Source organism: Falco cherrug, chromosome 9 (assembly GCF_023634085.1).
Source record: "Falco cherrug isolate bFalChe1 chromosome 9, bFalChe1.pri, whole genome shotgun sequence".
Classification (NCBI taxonomy): domain Eukaryota; kingdom Metazoa; phylum Chordata; class Aves; order Falconiformes; family Falconidae; genus Falco; species Falco cherrug.
Window position 1 is genome coordinate 16,618,983 of NC_073705.1, and position 16,367 is coordinate 16,635,349.

General features: G+C 51.0%; 2 protein-coding genes and 1 long non-coding RNA gene across 15 annotated transcripts in view; 2 read left to right on the forward strand and 1 right to left on the reverse strand.

Annotated features, from left to right (window-relative positions):
• Positions 1-6,721, forward strand: part of SPTAN1 (spectrin alpha, non-erythrocytic 1) — a 53,472-nt gene extending 46,751 nt beyond the window's left edge. For all 11 annotated transcript variants that reach the window (XM_055720906.1, XM_055720905.1, XM_055720907.1 and 8 more), the window contains 6 exons: positions 3,137-3,191; positions 3,893-4,089; positions 4,485-4,538; positions 5,025-5,171; positions 5,521-5,668; positions 6,388-6,721. In XM_055720906.1, the coding sequence (XP_055576881.1) occupies positions 3,137-3,191; positions 3,893-4,089; positions 4,485-4,538; positions 5,025-5,171; positions 5,521-5,668; positions 6,388-6,513 (727 nt within the window). In that variant the 3' untranslated portion in view covers positions 6,514-6,721. The remainder of the gene's footprint in view (positions 1-3,136; positions 3,192-3,892; positions 4,090-4,484; positions 4,539-5,024; positions 5,172-5,520; positions 5,669-6,387) is intronic.
• Positions 6,714-15,191, reverse strand: DYNC2I2 (dynein 2 intermediate chain 2). 3 transcript variants are annotated; one of them, XM_055721020.1, is made up of 9 exons: positions 14,165-15,191; positions 13,435-13,689; positions 12,575-12,684; positions 10,645-10,802; positions 10,103-10,212; positions 9,245-9,412; positions 8,584-8,816; positions 7,630-7,801; positions 6,714-7,073 (listed from the first exon to the last, which is right to left on the reverse strand). In XM_055721020.1, the coding sequence occupies exons 1-8, from the start codon at positions 14,432-14,434 to the stop codon at positions 7,636-7,638; spliced, it is 1,470 nt and encodes a 489-aa protein (XP_055576995.1). In that variant the 5' UTR covers positions 14,435-15,191; the 3' UTR covers positions 6,714-7,073; positions 7,630-7,635. The 3 variants fall into 3 exon arrangements, with proteins under 3 accessions (XP_055576995.1, XP_055576994.1, XP_055576996.1); XM_055721019.1 differs by having other exon boundaries at positions 14,162-15,191; XM_055721021.1 differs by having other exon boundaries at positions 7,644-7,801; positions 10,645-10,817; positions 14,162-15,191.
• Positions 7,773-11,758, forward strand: LOC129736856 (uncharacterized). Its single transcript, XR_008733959.1, has 2 exons — positions 7,773-7,888; positions 11,562-11,758. It is a non-coding gene; the product is annotated as an uncharacterized LOC129736856 (long non-coding RNA).
• Positions 15,192-16,367: the final 1,176 nt, after the last annotated feature.

Sequence of the window (16,367 nt, forward strand, 5' to 3'; positions counted from 1 at the left end):
GGTGTGTTCTGCTCTGTCTGTGTGTTTTCTTGTCATTACATTGCTTGTGAAAGCTGCGCTGAAACCCCTTTTATTTGAAAAGAGCAACCCGTGGCTGAGGTGCAGACAGAGGAAACAAGATTTTGGAGTAGATTAAATATAAACCAGTAGAAACAACCATTTCCTAGTCAAAAGCAGAAGAAACTATTAGTGGGTGAAATTACTGGCATACCATGGAATTCCTAACTTCTGTTCTTGCTCTCTCTGAGGGCGTGCACAAGAAAAGGCTCTTAATTTGATGAGATATGTGAGAACATAGAATAGTCTGCCTGTGGAAAACAGATGATGTTCCTAGTTTTCCAGCATTCAGAAACTTGCTTAGTGAAATAACCTTTTCCATTATAACTGTTCTCAGAACAATTGAAGCTCCAAAGTATTGACCAGTTTCGGTAAGAAGGGAAGATTGCTGTGAAGAGGCTTTATACTGAAATTATGTATCTTAAAACTCTGTAGTATGCCAATATGAACTGCCAGGTTTTTTTTAATCTGTCGCATAACCATGCCACACAAAGATTATATTCTTGATAGGAGAAAACAAACCCGTCCAACGCTGAACCCACGGACTTGCTTGGCTTTGCAGGCAGTTTGATGCCTGTGGTTTTAAGTCCACTTTGTGTCCATGGGAATTGTTCCCCATGAGGATGCATGCTGGTCATTTGTCAAGGAGTGGAAAGGAAATCGTAAGATTTTTGAATGTCTTCAGACTGCCAAACCCGCTAAGAGTGTGTCTGTCCATTTAAATTTTTTCAGTATTAAAAGTCTGCAGCACAGTGGAAGCTTTGTAATACGGCAGAGAATGCTGACTGATAGCATGTGGGGCTGGTGTGGAGGCTGTGTCAGCCCCATGCGCAGTGCTGGAGAGGTGGCAGGGGCCTCTCTCATAAAGAGAGAAGGCTTTTCATAATAAAAGGGTGGAATCTTCGCAGATAACTGTGCTTCTTATTTGCTCTGTAATGATCACAGTGTCTTGTGTTCTGCTGTTTCTGCCAGATAAAAATGATTTGCCCCATTTTTGTTGTACAGTTTAATGGAACAGAGCAGATTTTCCTGGAACGGATGCTGGATTCTCTGCTCCTTTGTAAAGTAGTGTTGTAGATTAGTTCTGGTATCCAAGAACGAGTGGACAGAAAGGAGCCATTTACTAAAAGATGTAGGGTCAGAGTTCAAGATCACCACATCAAACTCTTTTGTTGAACAAATTCTGCTGATATGCCAGGCAGAGTTTGTCCTTAGTACTGCATGAATATATTAAACCTGCAGATTTAGTTCAGAGAAGCACTGGCTGTGCTTAGCCTCCCTTGGCAAGAGGGAAGGCAGAGCTTCGGCGCAGTTTCAAGGTAAGAGTTGCCATGCGTACACCTTGCCTTCCAGTGTGCTGTAGCCGTCTGCGCGCGCCTGGCACGGCCTGGAGGAGGTTTTCTTTGGGGAGGAGAGAAAGCAGAATTTGGGAGTTTGGGAAGAAGAATGCCTTTAAAGAATCTGTAGATGAGTTAACTGCAACACTTCAATTTGTCCCTTAGTAAGACTCACTTTTTTGTGATTTGCGGTTGTATGTGCAACCAGCATTAGGGTAATAGTCTTTCATTAAGTACTTGGTTGTGTTTGCTGCGAGGTGGTGCTGGCTTGAAGTGTGGCTCCTCTGCAGTGGTTGTGTTTCAGTATGTTCTTTCCTCTGTTCGTTCTTCCTTCCTTTTTGGAATTTACTTGGTTTCTTTTCTTTGACTAGCATAGCATATCGTCGTGTCATTCGTGTCTATCAGTATGAAGTTGGGGATGATCTGTCTGGAAGGTTTTTTCCTCTTATTTTCTTACCTCACTTTGGTTTTCAAATGCACTGTTTAATTCCAAGGCTCGCTTGCCTTCCAACTAACTTTCACGGCTTAGAGATGCTTGGAGGTTTGTTTCCCTGTTGACTCTTTACATGGTTGGTTCCCAGCTTCCTGCTCAGGGTTCTGGGTGTGCGCTTCATGTCTTTAGACCTGCATTGAACCTGAGGCTTAACCCTGTGGTGAGAAACACCCAAATGTTTGGTGCATTTTCATTGCTACAGAGTGATTCAGCATGTGAAATCCCCTTCTCGAGAAGCTCAAAAGTAGGTAGGAGGAGAGATTGCAGTAGGGATGAAAACCTGGTTTTACTGACTTAGACAGCAGCGACTTTAAGTGTTAGGATTTCAAATACCAGCGAGTCAGAGGTGAGGGCAGCGCACTGCACAGCGCCCTGGCTGTCCATGCACAGGTCGTGCAGGATGAACTCTCACCGTACACACTGCAAGGATGGAGATTCTTAAATGCTGCTGCCTAAAGGTTGCGTAGGATCTTGGCGGGGGATGGGGTGGGGGTGGGAAGCAGCATCCAGAGACTTCCCGTAGCTAGTGCATATGAAGTAGATCTTGGAGACCTCCGCCACAGTGGTGATCTTCATATGCTGGGGCAGGGGCTGCAGAGCACCCAGAAGCTCGGTGTGGAGTCAGGTTGAGGGCGGTGGCTGCACCCGCTTCTTGGGGTGCAGCATGGGAGAGGTGGGGTGGGCAAGGCCAGCCAGCCCCTGCTGCGTAGGAGGGGTCTGTAGTTTTCTGCAGTGATTATGCCATGTTAAGATTACTTTTAAATCAAACCAGTAGTTTACGACACCTTTTTTCCCTGTTTTATCCCCATGTAACACACCTCAGTAGAGCTCCTGTGCCTTAATGGGCAAATAACAGCCCATCTCCAGTGAATCACTTGTAGCTCACGTGTGCGTGTGTGTGCCGGGCACGGTGGGGTGGGGTGGGACTGCACTAAGTTTCTAATTTCATTAGGTTCAGTAAAGCGGGTGCTTTGGATCTGGCATGAAGTGTGGCTGCTGATCATGTTGCCTTTCAAACGGGGCTAGAAATTAACTATATAAAGAAAAAAGAATCAAACAAGATGTACATCTGTCAGTTTGAAACAGGATGAGTCAGAATAAATAAACCACAAAGCCAGTGTTTAAATACCTGCAGGAGAATAATGCTGCTGTAAGGACTCGTAATTTCAAGGAAGGACTGTTAATTTCAAGCCCCACCTGCCATTTTTTATGGGATAAGTGCATTTTCTCACTGTGATTCTGTGTTTAGGTCTTGTATGGTGGAGGAATCGGGAACGCTGGAATCGCAGTTGGAAGCTACTAAAGTAAGCAATGCTTGCCTATCGCTAAAACACCTTTCCCAACCAATTACGTGGGAACACAGGGTGGGAATGGAAATGCATGTAATTATATGGTAAAATCTTAATTGATTTTACACATTTTGAGTACTGAAGAGACCTTTGGGATTATCTGTTTACATATCTGGTGTCTACTTACATCACAAGCCGTTAAACAACACTGCTGTGGTTTTTGTGGGGTTTTTTTAAGATGAGCGGGGTAGGGCAGAGAGGATACAGTATTTTCAGCACGCCTCTTAATAAGAGGGGGTTTTGTCTCAAGAACTGGTTTGCCAGCCCTGTCAGTTTCCAGTACTGTGCATGAAGAGGAACGTTGTTTTGGATACTATTTCACAAATCCTAGTGTATGTATATTTAATCCCAGCAGGAAAAGAAGAGTATAACCCTTCCTCCACCCCCCAGCCTGGGTTCTAACTTTTTAAGGCAGGGGTCCTCAAACTACGGCCCGCGGGTAGGATACGGCGCCCCAGGGTCCTCAATCCGGCCCCCCGTATTTACAGACCCCCCCACTGGGCGTTGGTGGTGGGGAAACCAAGCAGCCGCAGATGACTGCCTGCCACTTCATCCGCGCCGGCCCCCTGGTTAAAAAGTCTGAGGACCCCTGTTTTAAGGGGTTGTGGGGTTTTTTGCTGCTCCTTGATTTTCTCCTCTTGACTCCCTCCTAACAGCGCAAGCACCAGGAGATCCGAGCTATGAGGAGCCAGCTGAAGAAGATAGAGGACCTTGGAGCAGCCATGGAAGAGGCACTTATCTTGGACAACAAATACACAGAACACAGCACCGTGGGGCTGGCACAGCAGTGGGACCAGCTTGACCAGCTGGGGATGAGAATGCAGCACAACCTGGAACAGCAGATTCAAGCTCGGTATTGCCTAGCCCATGCGCCGCACAAAGCCTGTCTGTCTGGGCGGGGATAAAAGATAGGAGACGCGTGTGGCTGTGTCTAAAGGCAAACCTTGCTCAGTCCATGCTAATGCCTGTCTCCTGTGCTCCAAGTAACGGATGTAGTGAGCTTGTAAATCCACCTCCTGCCTCGCTCAGAGGATGAAATTGACAGTTCTGGAAATGGTTCCTGTTAGCCGTTAGTAGTGACGAGATCTTAGAGGAATCGATTAATTCTGTTGGACTGTGATGATGTAATGTGTCATTTGCTCATTTGTCCTCACCTTCGGAGGCAGAGGCTGGCTGGGGGCAGACAGGCGTCAGCAGAGCTCTGCAGTGCAGGGGGGCTGTTCACTAGCTTTGCTGCTTCCTTTTCAGAAACACCACTGGAGTGACCGAGGAGGCCCTGAAGGAGTTCAGCATGATGTTCAAGTGAGTCACAAGGAAAGCATGCCAGAGGAATGCTTGTGAGATATTTCTGGCATGTGGATGGCTCCTGTTCATGGATTCTCCGGCCGATCTGTTTGTAGCTCCTTTGTTGTCTGCGCCATTTTGTGCCGAGCTGCTCTGATCTCTGCCAGATGGCAAGAGCCTCCCGAGACACCCGCTGCTGGCCGGGTGCAGCTGCAGCATGCGAGCCTCCCCCCAGGGCACGCTCCTGGCTTGTGGGCACAGCGGTGTAGGAACGGGGAGTGCCAGTGGCCTCCAGCTGAGAACAGCCATTTTTTGGATGCTTTTTAAGCGAAGTAAAGAATTTGTGCTTACTTTTTATGTTAGATAGAACTATTTATTGATTCAAGCTCACTTGTCCAGAATAGTGGGCTAGTAATAATCTGTTCTGGTTTTCAGCCAGCTTTGTAGCTTTTGATTCTCAACAACCGACACCTAAAAACATTGGCTTTGGGTTTATGTTTATAGGCACTTTGACAAGGACAAATCTGGACGACTTAATCACCAGGAGTTTAAGTCTTGCTTGCGCTCTCTCGGCTATGACCTGCCTATGGTTGAGGAAGGAGAGCCAGACCCAGAGTTTGAGTCTATTCTTGACACGGTGGATCCCAACAGGTACAGGGGGGTGGCTCTTTTTGCACTGGAAAGTATTGTATCGGTGTCCTTTGGGGAGCTGGCTGGAAGGTCTCTCCCAGCCAGAGAGCTGTGCTGGCTTCGGTAGGGGAGAGACTAGGGTTGTTTTCACAACAATAGATGTAAAAGAATCTTTATGAAGGCAAGACTGACATTCATGAAGATGAAATTCACTTAAGAAAATGATCTGGTGTTGAGAATCTCCTGCATTTAACTTTTCTGGGAGGAGTGGAAGTCTTAAGCCCCTCTCAGGAGGGTCCTGAGGCACAGGCAGTGCTGTGCTCTGGGTGTGAGTGGCTGGCAGTGCTCACACGCTGTGTTTCACTGGCAGGGATGGACACGTCTCGCTGCAGGAGTACATGGCATTCATGATCAGCAGGGAAACGGAGAACGTGAAATCCAGCGAGGAGATAGAGAGCGCTTTCCGCGCCCTCAGCTCGGAGGGGAAGCCCTATGTGACCAAGGAGGAGCTCTACCAGGTAGGCAGTGGTTGTGGCCTGCCAGGGAGGAGCGGACAGCGGCTTTTTGTTTACAGGTTGTTAACAAAGACCAGCACTAATTGCTTGGAGGTTCAAGTCACTGTGGCCGAGTCAGTCCTGAACCTGCCAGGGTATCCTCTGCAGCAAATGTGGTGGTGACAGTGACAGCCCTGCCCGGTTGCTTTCTTGGCCCTATAGAGGAAAAGCTTTAACTGCCAAAGAACTACTCGGGCTGAGTAAAACAAGAGCTGCTGAAAAGCCTGGGATGGGGGGAGCGCGCTCACTGTGTCTGTCCTCAGAAGCCACTGCTTTCCTTTCATCGTTTGGGAGACCAGAGGGAGAAGTTTCTCCAGCGATTCAAAGGTGAAACTTAACCCTGAGCTTAGCCAGTACAGACACCTCCTCCCTCTCGCTGCCCCACCAAGGCAGCAAGTTTTGCCTGTCTGAATCCCAGAGCTGGCAGACACGTGCAGAGGTTGCACTGCTTCTGCGTGCCCGTGACCCGTTCTGCCTCCTAATCCACGGGAGGACTCGGGTGAGACCTTCCAGCCCTTAACCACACAGTGCACACAAGCAGCGCCTTCCCCTGCTGGGTGTAGTTCTGCTGCTCTGGCTCCTGCCCTGAGCAGTGTGCCCCTGAGAGGGGGGGTGGCGTGTAAGTGCCCCGGCTGCAGCCTCCCAGTGCCCGTCCCCACCACCGCGCTGTCTCTGTCTTTCAGAACCTGACCCGGGAACAGGCCGATTACTGCATTTCTCACATGAAGCCCTACATGGATGGCAAGGGCAGAGAACTTCCTTCTGCCTACGACTACATAGAATTTACACGTTCACTCTTCGTGAACTGATCTAAAACACTAGTACCAAAAGATGCAAAGAACATGCTCCTGTTTGCTGACTGTAGCTCTGCATGTCTCTCTCTCCCTCTCTCTCTCTTTGTGCTCTACAATAATCAATGTTACTTGATGATGTAACCTTAAACTGCTTAGCTTAAAACTCTTAGGGAAAACAAACATGTTGCAGTGTGCTTCAATAAAAATTACTGGTCGAACCACATCATCTTGCATTTAATGGCTAAATGCAAATGGAACTGTTGTGCGGATGAAACTCCAGCCGTTGGAGCTGGGTGTTTCAAGAGCAGTGACAAGCTTCATGCAGCTGGTTGTGCTGCTGCCTCAGTCCGTGAGCTGGCTGGCCAGCTGCTCCAGGCAACTCTGTTCCCTGGGTCCCGGCTCGGTGAGGTCAGAGCTGAGCTGCCAGACTTTGACTGTACCGGTGGCATCCCCTGCTGCTAAGAGCTGCGTTTGCTTGATGTTAAATTCCAAGCAGTACACAGGGCATTCCCCCTGCTTTATGGAAAGGGCAGGCTTCTGCAAGCTCTTCTCAAAGTCCAACAGGTGCACATCTCCTGTAAAACAGAAACATTTGTCGCAGGTGGTGGCAGCGGGTTTTGTATTTAACAGCTGACAGTATCTGCTTAGCCTGGCACTTGAGTTGTTCTTTCTAACCCACTTCCCCGTCCCTCTGGTAGTGTCCGGGCCGTGACAGATGACATCCCTGCAAGGTAGCGTGGATTTATTCTGCTGTCAGGCACCTGAAACCAGCTTGCCAAATGCTGTGAAATCTCCATTCTTTAACTCAAAAAGAAAAAGCTCTTGTTTTAAACCATTGGCTCTAGAAGTAAATGTTGAAACCAAGGAAGCTGGAAATGAGTTTGAGCCGCAGTAATCCTGCCACACTACATACCCATGAATGGCTGTGGCAACAGAAGCAAAGGCGTCATCAAAAGTGAAAAATAACCATGACCAAAGTTGTCTTGCTAGTTAGAAATTACTCTGTTACACTAATTACGCAGTACAAACAATGGTCACTGCTCTCAGCTTGCAGGAAGTGCTAATCGGCACAATCGTCCTGTACTAATTAATACCCAGCGTAATCTTAATTCTATGTCCAAGAATAGGCACCTGCAGTTACTTGCCTTCCCCAGACGCAGCTGCAAAGACCAGTGGCCGAACTGGAGACCAGCGTACACAGAAGAGGTATTTCTTTGATAACTGCAGGGAAAGGAGGGGTTGTGCCTGCAGCATGGAGTGGAGGTGAACTTGTCCGTCAGTCCCGCAGCTCAGGAAGAGGTTCCTGGGGGAGGGAGGAAGCAGGAAACAACGAGGTTTGCTTTATTGCTAAAGACGGAGAGCAAAGATGGGTGAAGGAGCGTGACCTCCGGTAATGTTCCTGCTTTGCAAAGGTCTGAACGTGTTGCCTAAAGCAGCAGTTTCCAGGCTGTACCCGGGAGCGTGCTCTGCAGAGGCACAGCTTTGTTACTGCCCTCAATTAAGTTTAATGAGGGCTTGTGTTGTCCGCTGAGGGTTGCGGGCCAGGGATGCCTGAGAACTGCTGATCTAGAGACGGGCATTGTTAAGTTGTGTTTGTCTCATGCAAATTAAACACAAACCTGGACTGTCAGCATGTTCCACAGAAACGTGGCGTGGGGCCTCTCCCACGGGAGGTGGGTAAACGGGCAGGGACAGGAGCTGCCGATCGGAATTCAGGCAGCTACCAGGAGGATTCTGATGGGCTGAGCACTTGAGCGCTGATAAATGAATGACTCTTTAAAGGCCTTGTCCTTAAATTGCTCTTCAGCATTAAGGATGACCTAAGGCAGGGGCTAACATTCTGTGCCAGCCCGAGTGCAGGTGCGTTGCGCCCACACACAGCCATTCGAGTGGGTGGCTTCACCAGAGCTGACGGACGTTGTTTCCCCTGTGATGGGAAGTCACACAATCAAGTCCCCGATGCCAGGTGACCCCTTTTCTGTACCCACGTGCGCCTGGGGGCCAAGTTGGAAAACGCACGTTCAGAGCCAGGCGATAATTGTGTCCAACCAACGTGCAGCGCCGGTGCCAAGTGACAGCACTTGCCTGTGGAAGGGTGAGCAGCTCACGGAGTACACTGGCCCCCCGTGCGGGGAGAAGGCGAGCTCCGCCGGCGCCCTGAGCGGGACAGAACCGCCTGCCCGATGGAGAGCCAGCGTCTCTGCTGCCATGGAGCACTTCAGCGAGTAGCCGCCTTCCACACCGACGACGAACAAGCAGGGATCAAAGTGTGAGAAAGAGAGCGAGGTCACACCCACGGCCACCTCTCCCCGGGGAAACTGGGAGAAAAAGAGACAAGGTGGTTGTGGGAGGCGGAGGCTCCGCGGGCAGGCACATGTGGTTAGAGCCGCCCGATCCGGCCTGCCAGGGCCCCAGCGAGCTGCCTGCCCCACTGGCGACGTCTGTAGCACTGCTCAGCCGTGAACCTCTGCAGCACCCTCCCACGAGGGGATGCACACAAGTGAGTATTATGACAAGCAAGTTCTCCTCTCCATCCTACCAGCTTCTCCTTAGAGCGTGGCAAAACCTCGGCCGTTGCCAGCCTTCCAAGGAGCGATTTCAATACGGGAAAGGGGAGGGGGGTTAGTGTGTATGTTCAAAAGGGCTTTTCCTGGCCGTTCCCAGGTGGAAGGCGAGCTCTGCCACGTGGGCTCCAGAGTTAAGAGCATTTTTGTCCAATTGTCCCCCTTTGAACTGCTGAACTCACCTTCTTCAGCCAAGTGCTGCGAGGGATCTGCTGAGCCACCACAGCAAACCCATCAGCCAGGGCCAGCCGACCATCCTGCTCCTCCCTCCACACCAGGATCCTTCCGTCCGTCGACACGCTCAGCAGCCGGGAACGCTCTCCGTGCTTGGCGCCAGATATCCAGTTAACCTGTCCCAAATGCCATGAGCCCATGATGGGGGCAGTCGCAGCTGCCCAGCCCTCACCCAGCAGCTGGTGGTCCCCGAGGGTGAGCTGGGCACCAGCCCAGCTGCTACTGGGGGCTGGCGCGCGGCCGTAGGTGGCAGGAGAGAAGCACGTTCAGGGGTTTGGGGCTGAATCCTGTGCTGCAGCTTCTATGGTTCACCTGCCGCCACTTCCGAGGTGTATTTATAAGTGCTGCCACCCGGGTATAAACAGCAGCATTTTCCTGACTGCCAGCTGAGAAAATAGAGATTGCCCAGAGTCACGGGACCCCCGAAGGACACAACCATGAGGAAGCCAGGCTGTAAGGCATGTTTAAAGCACGTGTCTTTAAGCTTCCAGCTAAGGACCCGTGACACCTTGCTACTAACGTTTTTAAGCCACTACAAGTATTGTTGGCTGCACCCACATCGATAAACAGTTACAGCAGGAGAATGGGCCTACTCCTCATTTATCCTGAACAGCAAGAACTTACAGGGTGAGTGCCGAGTTCAGCAAATGCCTGTTCAGTAGCTAGATTTGGGGACAAATAGCCAACTAAAAGAGAACATCACTGCTGAAATGTAGCAGCCGGTCTGTGGACAGACACTGAAGGGGTGAAGCAGAAGAGTGGCAACGCTGCCTCCCCAGCCCTGCCTGCTGTAGGTGCTCTGTTACCTGATACACTGGGTCCATGTGAGTGTCATCTGTCATCCCGGTCCTCCAGATCACAGCGTCTTCTGTTCTGCTGGTATCCCACACCAGCAGCTCCCCACTGAAAAGGCCACCTGGAAGGACAAAGGTGAAACACCTAAGGTCTAGCAGCTTGGAACAAAGGCACAAATGAAGCTATGGTGGAAACGGGCCAGCCAGCTCCAAAGGACTGGCAGCTTCACACGGGGCACTGTTAGCTCTGGTGTAACAGAACGTAGTACTACCCAAACAAGCACGCTCTTTCCACATACAGCCAGGGCTGAATTTCCTCCTACCATCTCCCGGAGGAGATGGCATAAAGGCAGACGTCACTGAAAAAGCAAGTCCCAGTTCAGAAGCAACAGTGCACTTATCGGTGTTGCTGTTGTTCCTCAGTTTAAGGAGCCACAACACCATTGCTTCTGCAAGAAATCTTAGAGGCTGAGCTGAGAGAGAGAAACACAATGATCCCAGCTGAAGGAAATAAGGGTACATTACAGATAGGGTCTAAAATAAGAGCAAGCTACCAGCTATCAGTGATGGCTGGGACGGGTGGAAAGCCAAGCACATGACAGAACTGGGAACATCCAGCACTAGGTCAGGGCGCTGCGGATTCAACCCTCTTCTGTCCAGATTCCAGGTGCAAACGTAGGATTTTTCTGTGCTCCAGTCCCCACCATCCAACCTGATGAAGAGAAAGCTGTGTCTTGCCTTGTCTGTTCTGCAGAGAATCCCAGTCTAGCAGTGCTCTGGTGTGCCCCGTTGGACATTTAAACATCCTGCTTTGTGGCTTGATGGAAAACTGAGGTGAAGGGATCACGAGGTGATGAAACCTCGCTGTGGGCTACTATATACTGAGTACAGTGCCAGCCTGCTTAGAGAACAAAGTGCCAGTAAGTAAATCTCAGACATGATTCACTATTCCAAGGCCTACCAGCCACACAAATAAAGGGAACAATCTAAAGGGCGCATAAAGTTGCCATGAGTACTTGGGAATGAAAATCTAAAGAGACCAAATTGCTGCCAAGTTGCAAACTGGCTGAGTTGCAAACCACATGTCCTCTAAGCAAGCACTCAGAGATCCGGGGTCTGAGAATAACAGTGAGGCAGTATCTTACCTGGAGGGCTGGAAGGGGCTGCAAAGCCTTACTGGGTCTTGCTTGGCCTGAGACATGCAGCACGGTTTGAGGGCGAGGCATGTCCACAGGAACAGAGAACATTCTCCACAACCACCCAGATGGTGTTGATGACCCTGCCCAAATCACACACCCCAGCTGCAGAGATTTCAGTCCAGTCCTGTGCCCGCCATTCTGGTTTGCCACATGTGGATCAAGAGTTATTACGCCAGGGTGCTAACAGACCCTGCCACTCTACTGCCTTTGTTAATTCTACTTGTTTCACTCATCACACGCTTACCAAAATGTTAACTGTCTTCTGTCCCTAGCACCACACTGACCAATGTGATGTCCCATCTTGCTACAAGGAGACAATATGGAGGACAGAGATCTACAGAACAGTCAGTGGTCGGGACAGGAAGCAATGATTTTGACCCTGACTTCTACTGCCTTCTACTGCCTTTATTTGATGTTTGTAATTCTTTTATTGGAAGAGATATGATCGAATAAAAGGAGCAACTTTTCATCCAGTGGGTAGTTAATCTGTGAAACTCCTTATTAAGGGATGTTGTAGACACTAAAAGCTTACACAGATTCACAGAGACTATATAAAAGTTCATGGAAAGGAATTCCACCCAGGGTAACCACCGAGACAGAAACCACATTCTAATCTGAAAACAACTGTAGACCAGGAGAGCAGAAGGAGCAAGTAACATACAGGTTTGTCCTGTTTTACTCTTCCCTATGCATTCACTCATGGATACCCTTTTTGCTGGGGCATTTAAGTTAAGGAAATGGTAGCAGAAAGAAAAAAGAATGAGGGCAGCAGTGGGGCACAGAAGAGCCTGCTATAGACATTCACTGGATTAGATGAAAGTTTTGTCCAACCCTCACTTCAGAAATCTTTACAGGTTTGTTAGACAAACATGTCCATGGCACCAGGCACAGGCATGAATGAGTGCCACGTTCATCTGGGGTGCTAAGAGACCACACTAAAACAACACAACCTTAGTGAAGGCAAGCATGTACTTCCAAACCTCACCTACATATCTTTGCAAAGGCATTTGCTCTTTACATTTTCTTTCCAAATCAAATCTATCTAGAAACAGTAAGAGCACATGCATCCACCTTCAGGGCAGGGGGGAAGGCAGAAGAAATAAAAGCCGTAATTTAAGACTGCCCTGAGATTTTGTTTCTTTGAATATGAATTATTTAACTTGCATAAAGGTGTATATATATATATAGTTTATTACTGCAGAGAAAGTGAACATATCTAAAGCTCAGGTCAGTCTGAGATATCACATCAACCTCAGCTGCACTCTCAATCCATTCAGATACTCACCGGCCATATGAACATGCAACAACGGATCCAGTTGCGTTCCATGAGACGCTGGTAACCTGTAGGTTTTGATCCTGAGCCTCCGGGTATGACAACGTATGCAAACACAACACCTGGAAGAGATCAAATTCAGGCACTGAAGCAATCTCTGAACACAGAGAAACGGGACCTGTGCACACCCCTGCAATGTGATCATACGGTTACAGCGCTGGCCCCCCTCTGTCCAAGTAGCACGTAGATCTACATGGAAAAGTTGTTGAATTCCTACTGGGAATAAAACCCCACAACACATGACTCTACCAAACCCACCGTTGCTCATAACTACCTCCCACAGACTGCACACTTCAGGGGCTGCACAACAAATCTGGAAGGCCGTGCCGTAAGGATTTACAACAGCCCCCCAGGTATGAGTCTAGCACTCATTAAGCTTCCCAAGGAATGGCTTGAAAACAACAGTACCAACATGTACTGATGGACACAAGTTGCTTCTACTCTCGAGTCCTGTACATTAAACAAACACAATCCAAGCAGGAAGAGCTCCCAAATCGCTGACTGCAACCGTTCCTAGACATCTGCTAGTCTGGCACTCTAAAGGGGCTGCTGGAGGCTGAAGATAAACCTACACTGCAGGCTGCCTTCTCACAAAGCTACTGCAACAGTCGCTAGCAGGAAGAACAGTTTTACCAAGCAAGGCCAGGCCACAAGCAAGGGAGAAAGCCAGGGAAAACCACCAACTAGTAATGGCCAATTATTAGAAACTGGCAAGAAAAATCACAGCAGTAAGAAACAGAACTAACGAGTTAAGAGCCACTGCAACCAGCTCTGCTTGGGCAATGACAAGGATCTGTATTCTGTCAACTTACTGTTTCATTCTGATCTGTCCAGTTCACTTCAAAGCCATCAAAGGCACGGCTTTTCCAGTTTTTATTTAGCTCTTTGATAACAGCATCCTCCACGCTCTGAAGGAATGACAGAAGGCTGGTGTGATCTACTTGGACTTCTTGCTGGAAGTCTGGGACAGCATCTTTACTTTGATCAGTCTGCACACTGGCATCTTGGCTAGTATGAGATTGTGCTGCAGTTTCAACCGTTGAAACCTTCCCAGTCTGGCAGCTTTTCTAGTAAAAGAAGACAGGCAAGATTGTCTTAATAATCCAAACAGACCAAAAAAACCCCAAAAACCCAAAAAAACAGTGCTGTACAAAATATTCAAAGCACTTCCCCTTGCTGGCATTTCATAGAGACATTCAAGCACACTGGCACACCTCTGGCTACTGGTTAGAAGCGGGGTGCCTCTGCCAGTGCCCAGGTAATGCATCCGTGACCTTCGCGTGGCCAGCATTGCCAGCTGGTGCCAGGGCCCGAACCAGCGAGTGCTGCGCAGGGCCCGGCCCCGCTCCCCGCGGGGAAGGCCGGGCCCGGTCCGGCCCGAGCAGGGAGCTGCGGGGGGTCGCCGCCGAGCGGAGGGGACGCGCTGGGGAACGGCCGCGCCTTCAGCGGGGGCGGGGGGGGGGGGGAGGGGCGGCCCCCGTGGCTCTGGCGCCTGCGGCCCAGCCAGGCCGGAGGCCGAGGCCGCCCGGGGTCTCTCACCGCCTGGCAGCGCGCGCTCCGGTCGCTCCTCCACAGCGATTGCACGTCGGCGCCGGGCGCCGTCCAGTCCGCGAACATGGCGGCGAGCGGGGCCGCGGACCGAGACGCTCCCGCCGCCCGCTCCGCGGTCCCGATGGCAACGGCCGAGGCGCTGCGAGATGACGTCACCGCGAGCGACGCGGCCGCTGGCACGCGGGCGGTAAACCGAGCCGGGCGGGGCCATGTTGGGGAAGGGCACGGGGGGCTCGCGCCGGGCGGGCGGCGGCTCCGCATGGGAGGGGGGTGCGAGCCGGCCCCCGCCCCGGCCGGCACCTTTGCTGGCGCCGTAGGTCCGGCGGGGGCTTCTTCTTCCCCCTCGGCCGCCCCCGCCGCTGGCCGCAGGGGCTGGAGGGCGCGGGGCCGCCAGCAGTTAAGATGGCGCCGGGAGGCGCGTGGGGGGCGACAAAGCCGAGCTGGGGCCTGCGGCGGGAGGCGTGGGCCGGGCGCGTCGTGGGGGAGACGGTGTCTGAGGAGGCACGCGGCGTTCGACGGCGCGAGTTGGGCCCCTGAGGGCGGGGGCGGGGGGACCCGGCCCGGCTCCCCACAGCCGCCCGGGCAGCGCAGCAGGCCGCATGCCGCGGAACTGGGCAGCGGACCCGCCCCAGGCGGGTCGTCGCCGCTGACCGGTGCGGCAGCGCTTGCGGGGCTTGTTCTAATTGTAGCTCCACTGGAGCAACGCGGAGCGTCCCTGCGGTTGCGGGGCGCGGCGGGGCCCGTGTGCGGGAACCGGGGTGCGGGGCGCGGCGCGGGCCTCGTGCGGGGCGTGGGCCCCGCGTGCCGGCTCCCCGGGAAGCGAAGCCACAGGCAGCTGCGGGACGAGACTCCCGGTGGCGGGCGGGCGGAGCCGCGCAGGGAGCCTTGCGGCCCTCGTGCGGCCAGCGGAGCCGCAGCAGCAACGGGCTCGGTGACCCCGCCTGCCGGGACCCCGCCCGGCGCACCGGCGGGGCAGGCTGAGGGTCCTTCTGGCCCGCGCGCCCCGATCACGCAGCCCGGGTGCTAAGCCGAGCTCCGGGGGCGGCTGGGCGGCGGCGGTGTCGGACCCCTCTGGGTGCCGGGACACCCTGGCCGCTGCCAGCCCCCTGCGCCTGCGGGCCGGCCCCGGCCCACCTGGCTTTCGGTCGCCGCCATGGGGCCCGCAACAGTGGCACTAGTGAGACCGCTGGCTTGGCCAAGCAGGGTATCTTCTTATGTCCTTTTTTTGTGGTACAGCTTATTTTGTTTCAGGTCGAGTGTCATGAGGCAAATTACAGTACTTGATGACAAAGTGTACTCTGCTGTCCTTTTCTACCAGTTCTAACACATTTGAAACCTCTCAGAAGCCACAGGTCTGGAACTCTGCTTTAGATCTTCAACCAGGTGTCTGTAGCAGTGAGCTAGAGACTACCGTCTTTACTTTTCATTCAGTTTTCTGTTTCCACCTCGTTTAAAACATCTGTTTACAAAGCAGCTTTAAAAGATGTAAGAGCATTGGAAACAATGTACTGGTTTTGTAACAGCAGGATTCCAGTGCCTTCTCTGAAGAAAATACTTGATGTGCTGCCTCAGTGTATTCGTTCAAGAACTCGACTGCAGTACTGTAAGACAGTGCTCTGCTGCTGTTGGTGGTGGGATCCCAGTACAGCATTTACCGAGATGTGCTTTTCTTTGGTCAGAGATCCGCTGAGTATGCGAAACAGTGACAAGTTAATCTGTCCCTTAAGGAGTGAAATAAATGTATTTTCTACTGAAGAACCCTATTAAAAGTACATAAAATGAGCATTGCTGGATGAGGTTTTCTACTGCAAATAGTTAAATGCAGGAAGTAGGTGTTTTTTTTCAATCTCTGTTTACTTTGTGTTGAAAAACTGATACTAAATGTTTGAATTCAGCAGCAGACCAGGTTGTTTTTTTTTTTAAGAGGTTCTTAATGCTTAAGATTTATTGTGTATACATAGATCACCCTAAGTCACCGCTAAATTTTCTTTAATTGTTATGATTAGAACTGCCAAGGAATATTACACTTGGAAGTAGTAGAGTAAGTATTACAAGCATGAACTTACATACAGTCTGCATGATAATAAAAATGCTAAGTGCAAACAGCAATTTAAAAACTTTAAATAACTTGTCTGAATTTAAGGAGAGAAGTTTGTGGGTTTTGAGATGAAAAAGTGAGATAAGAAAACTGGAA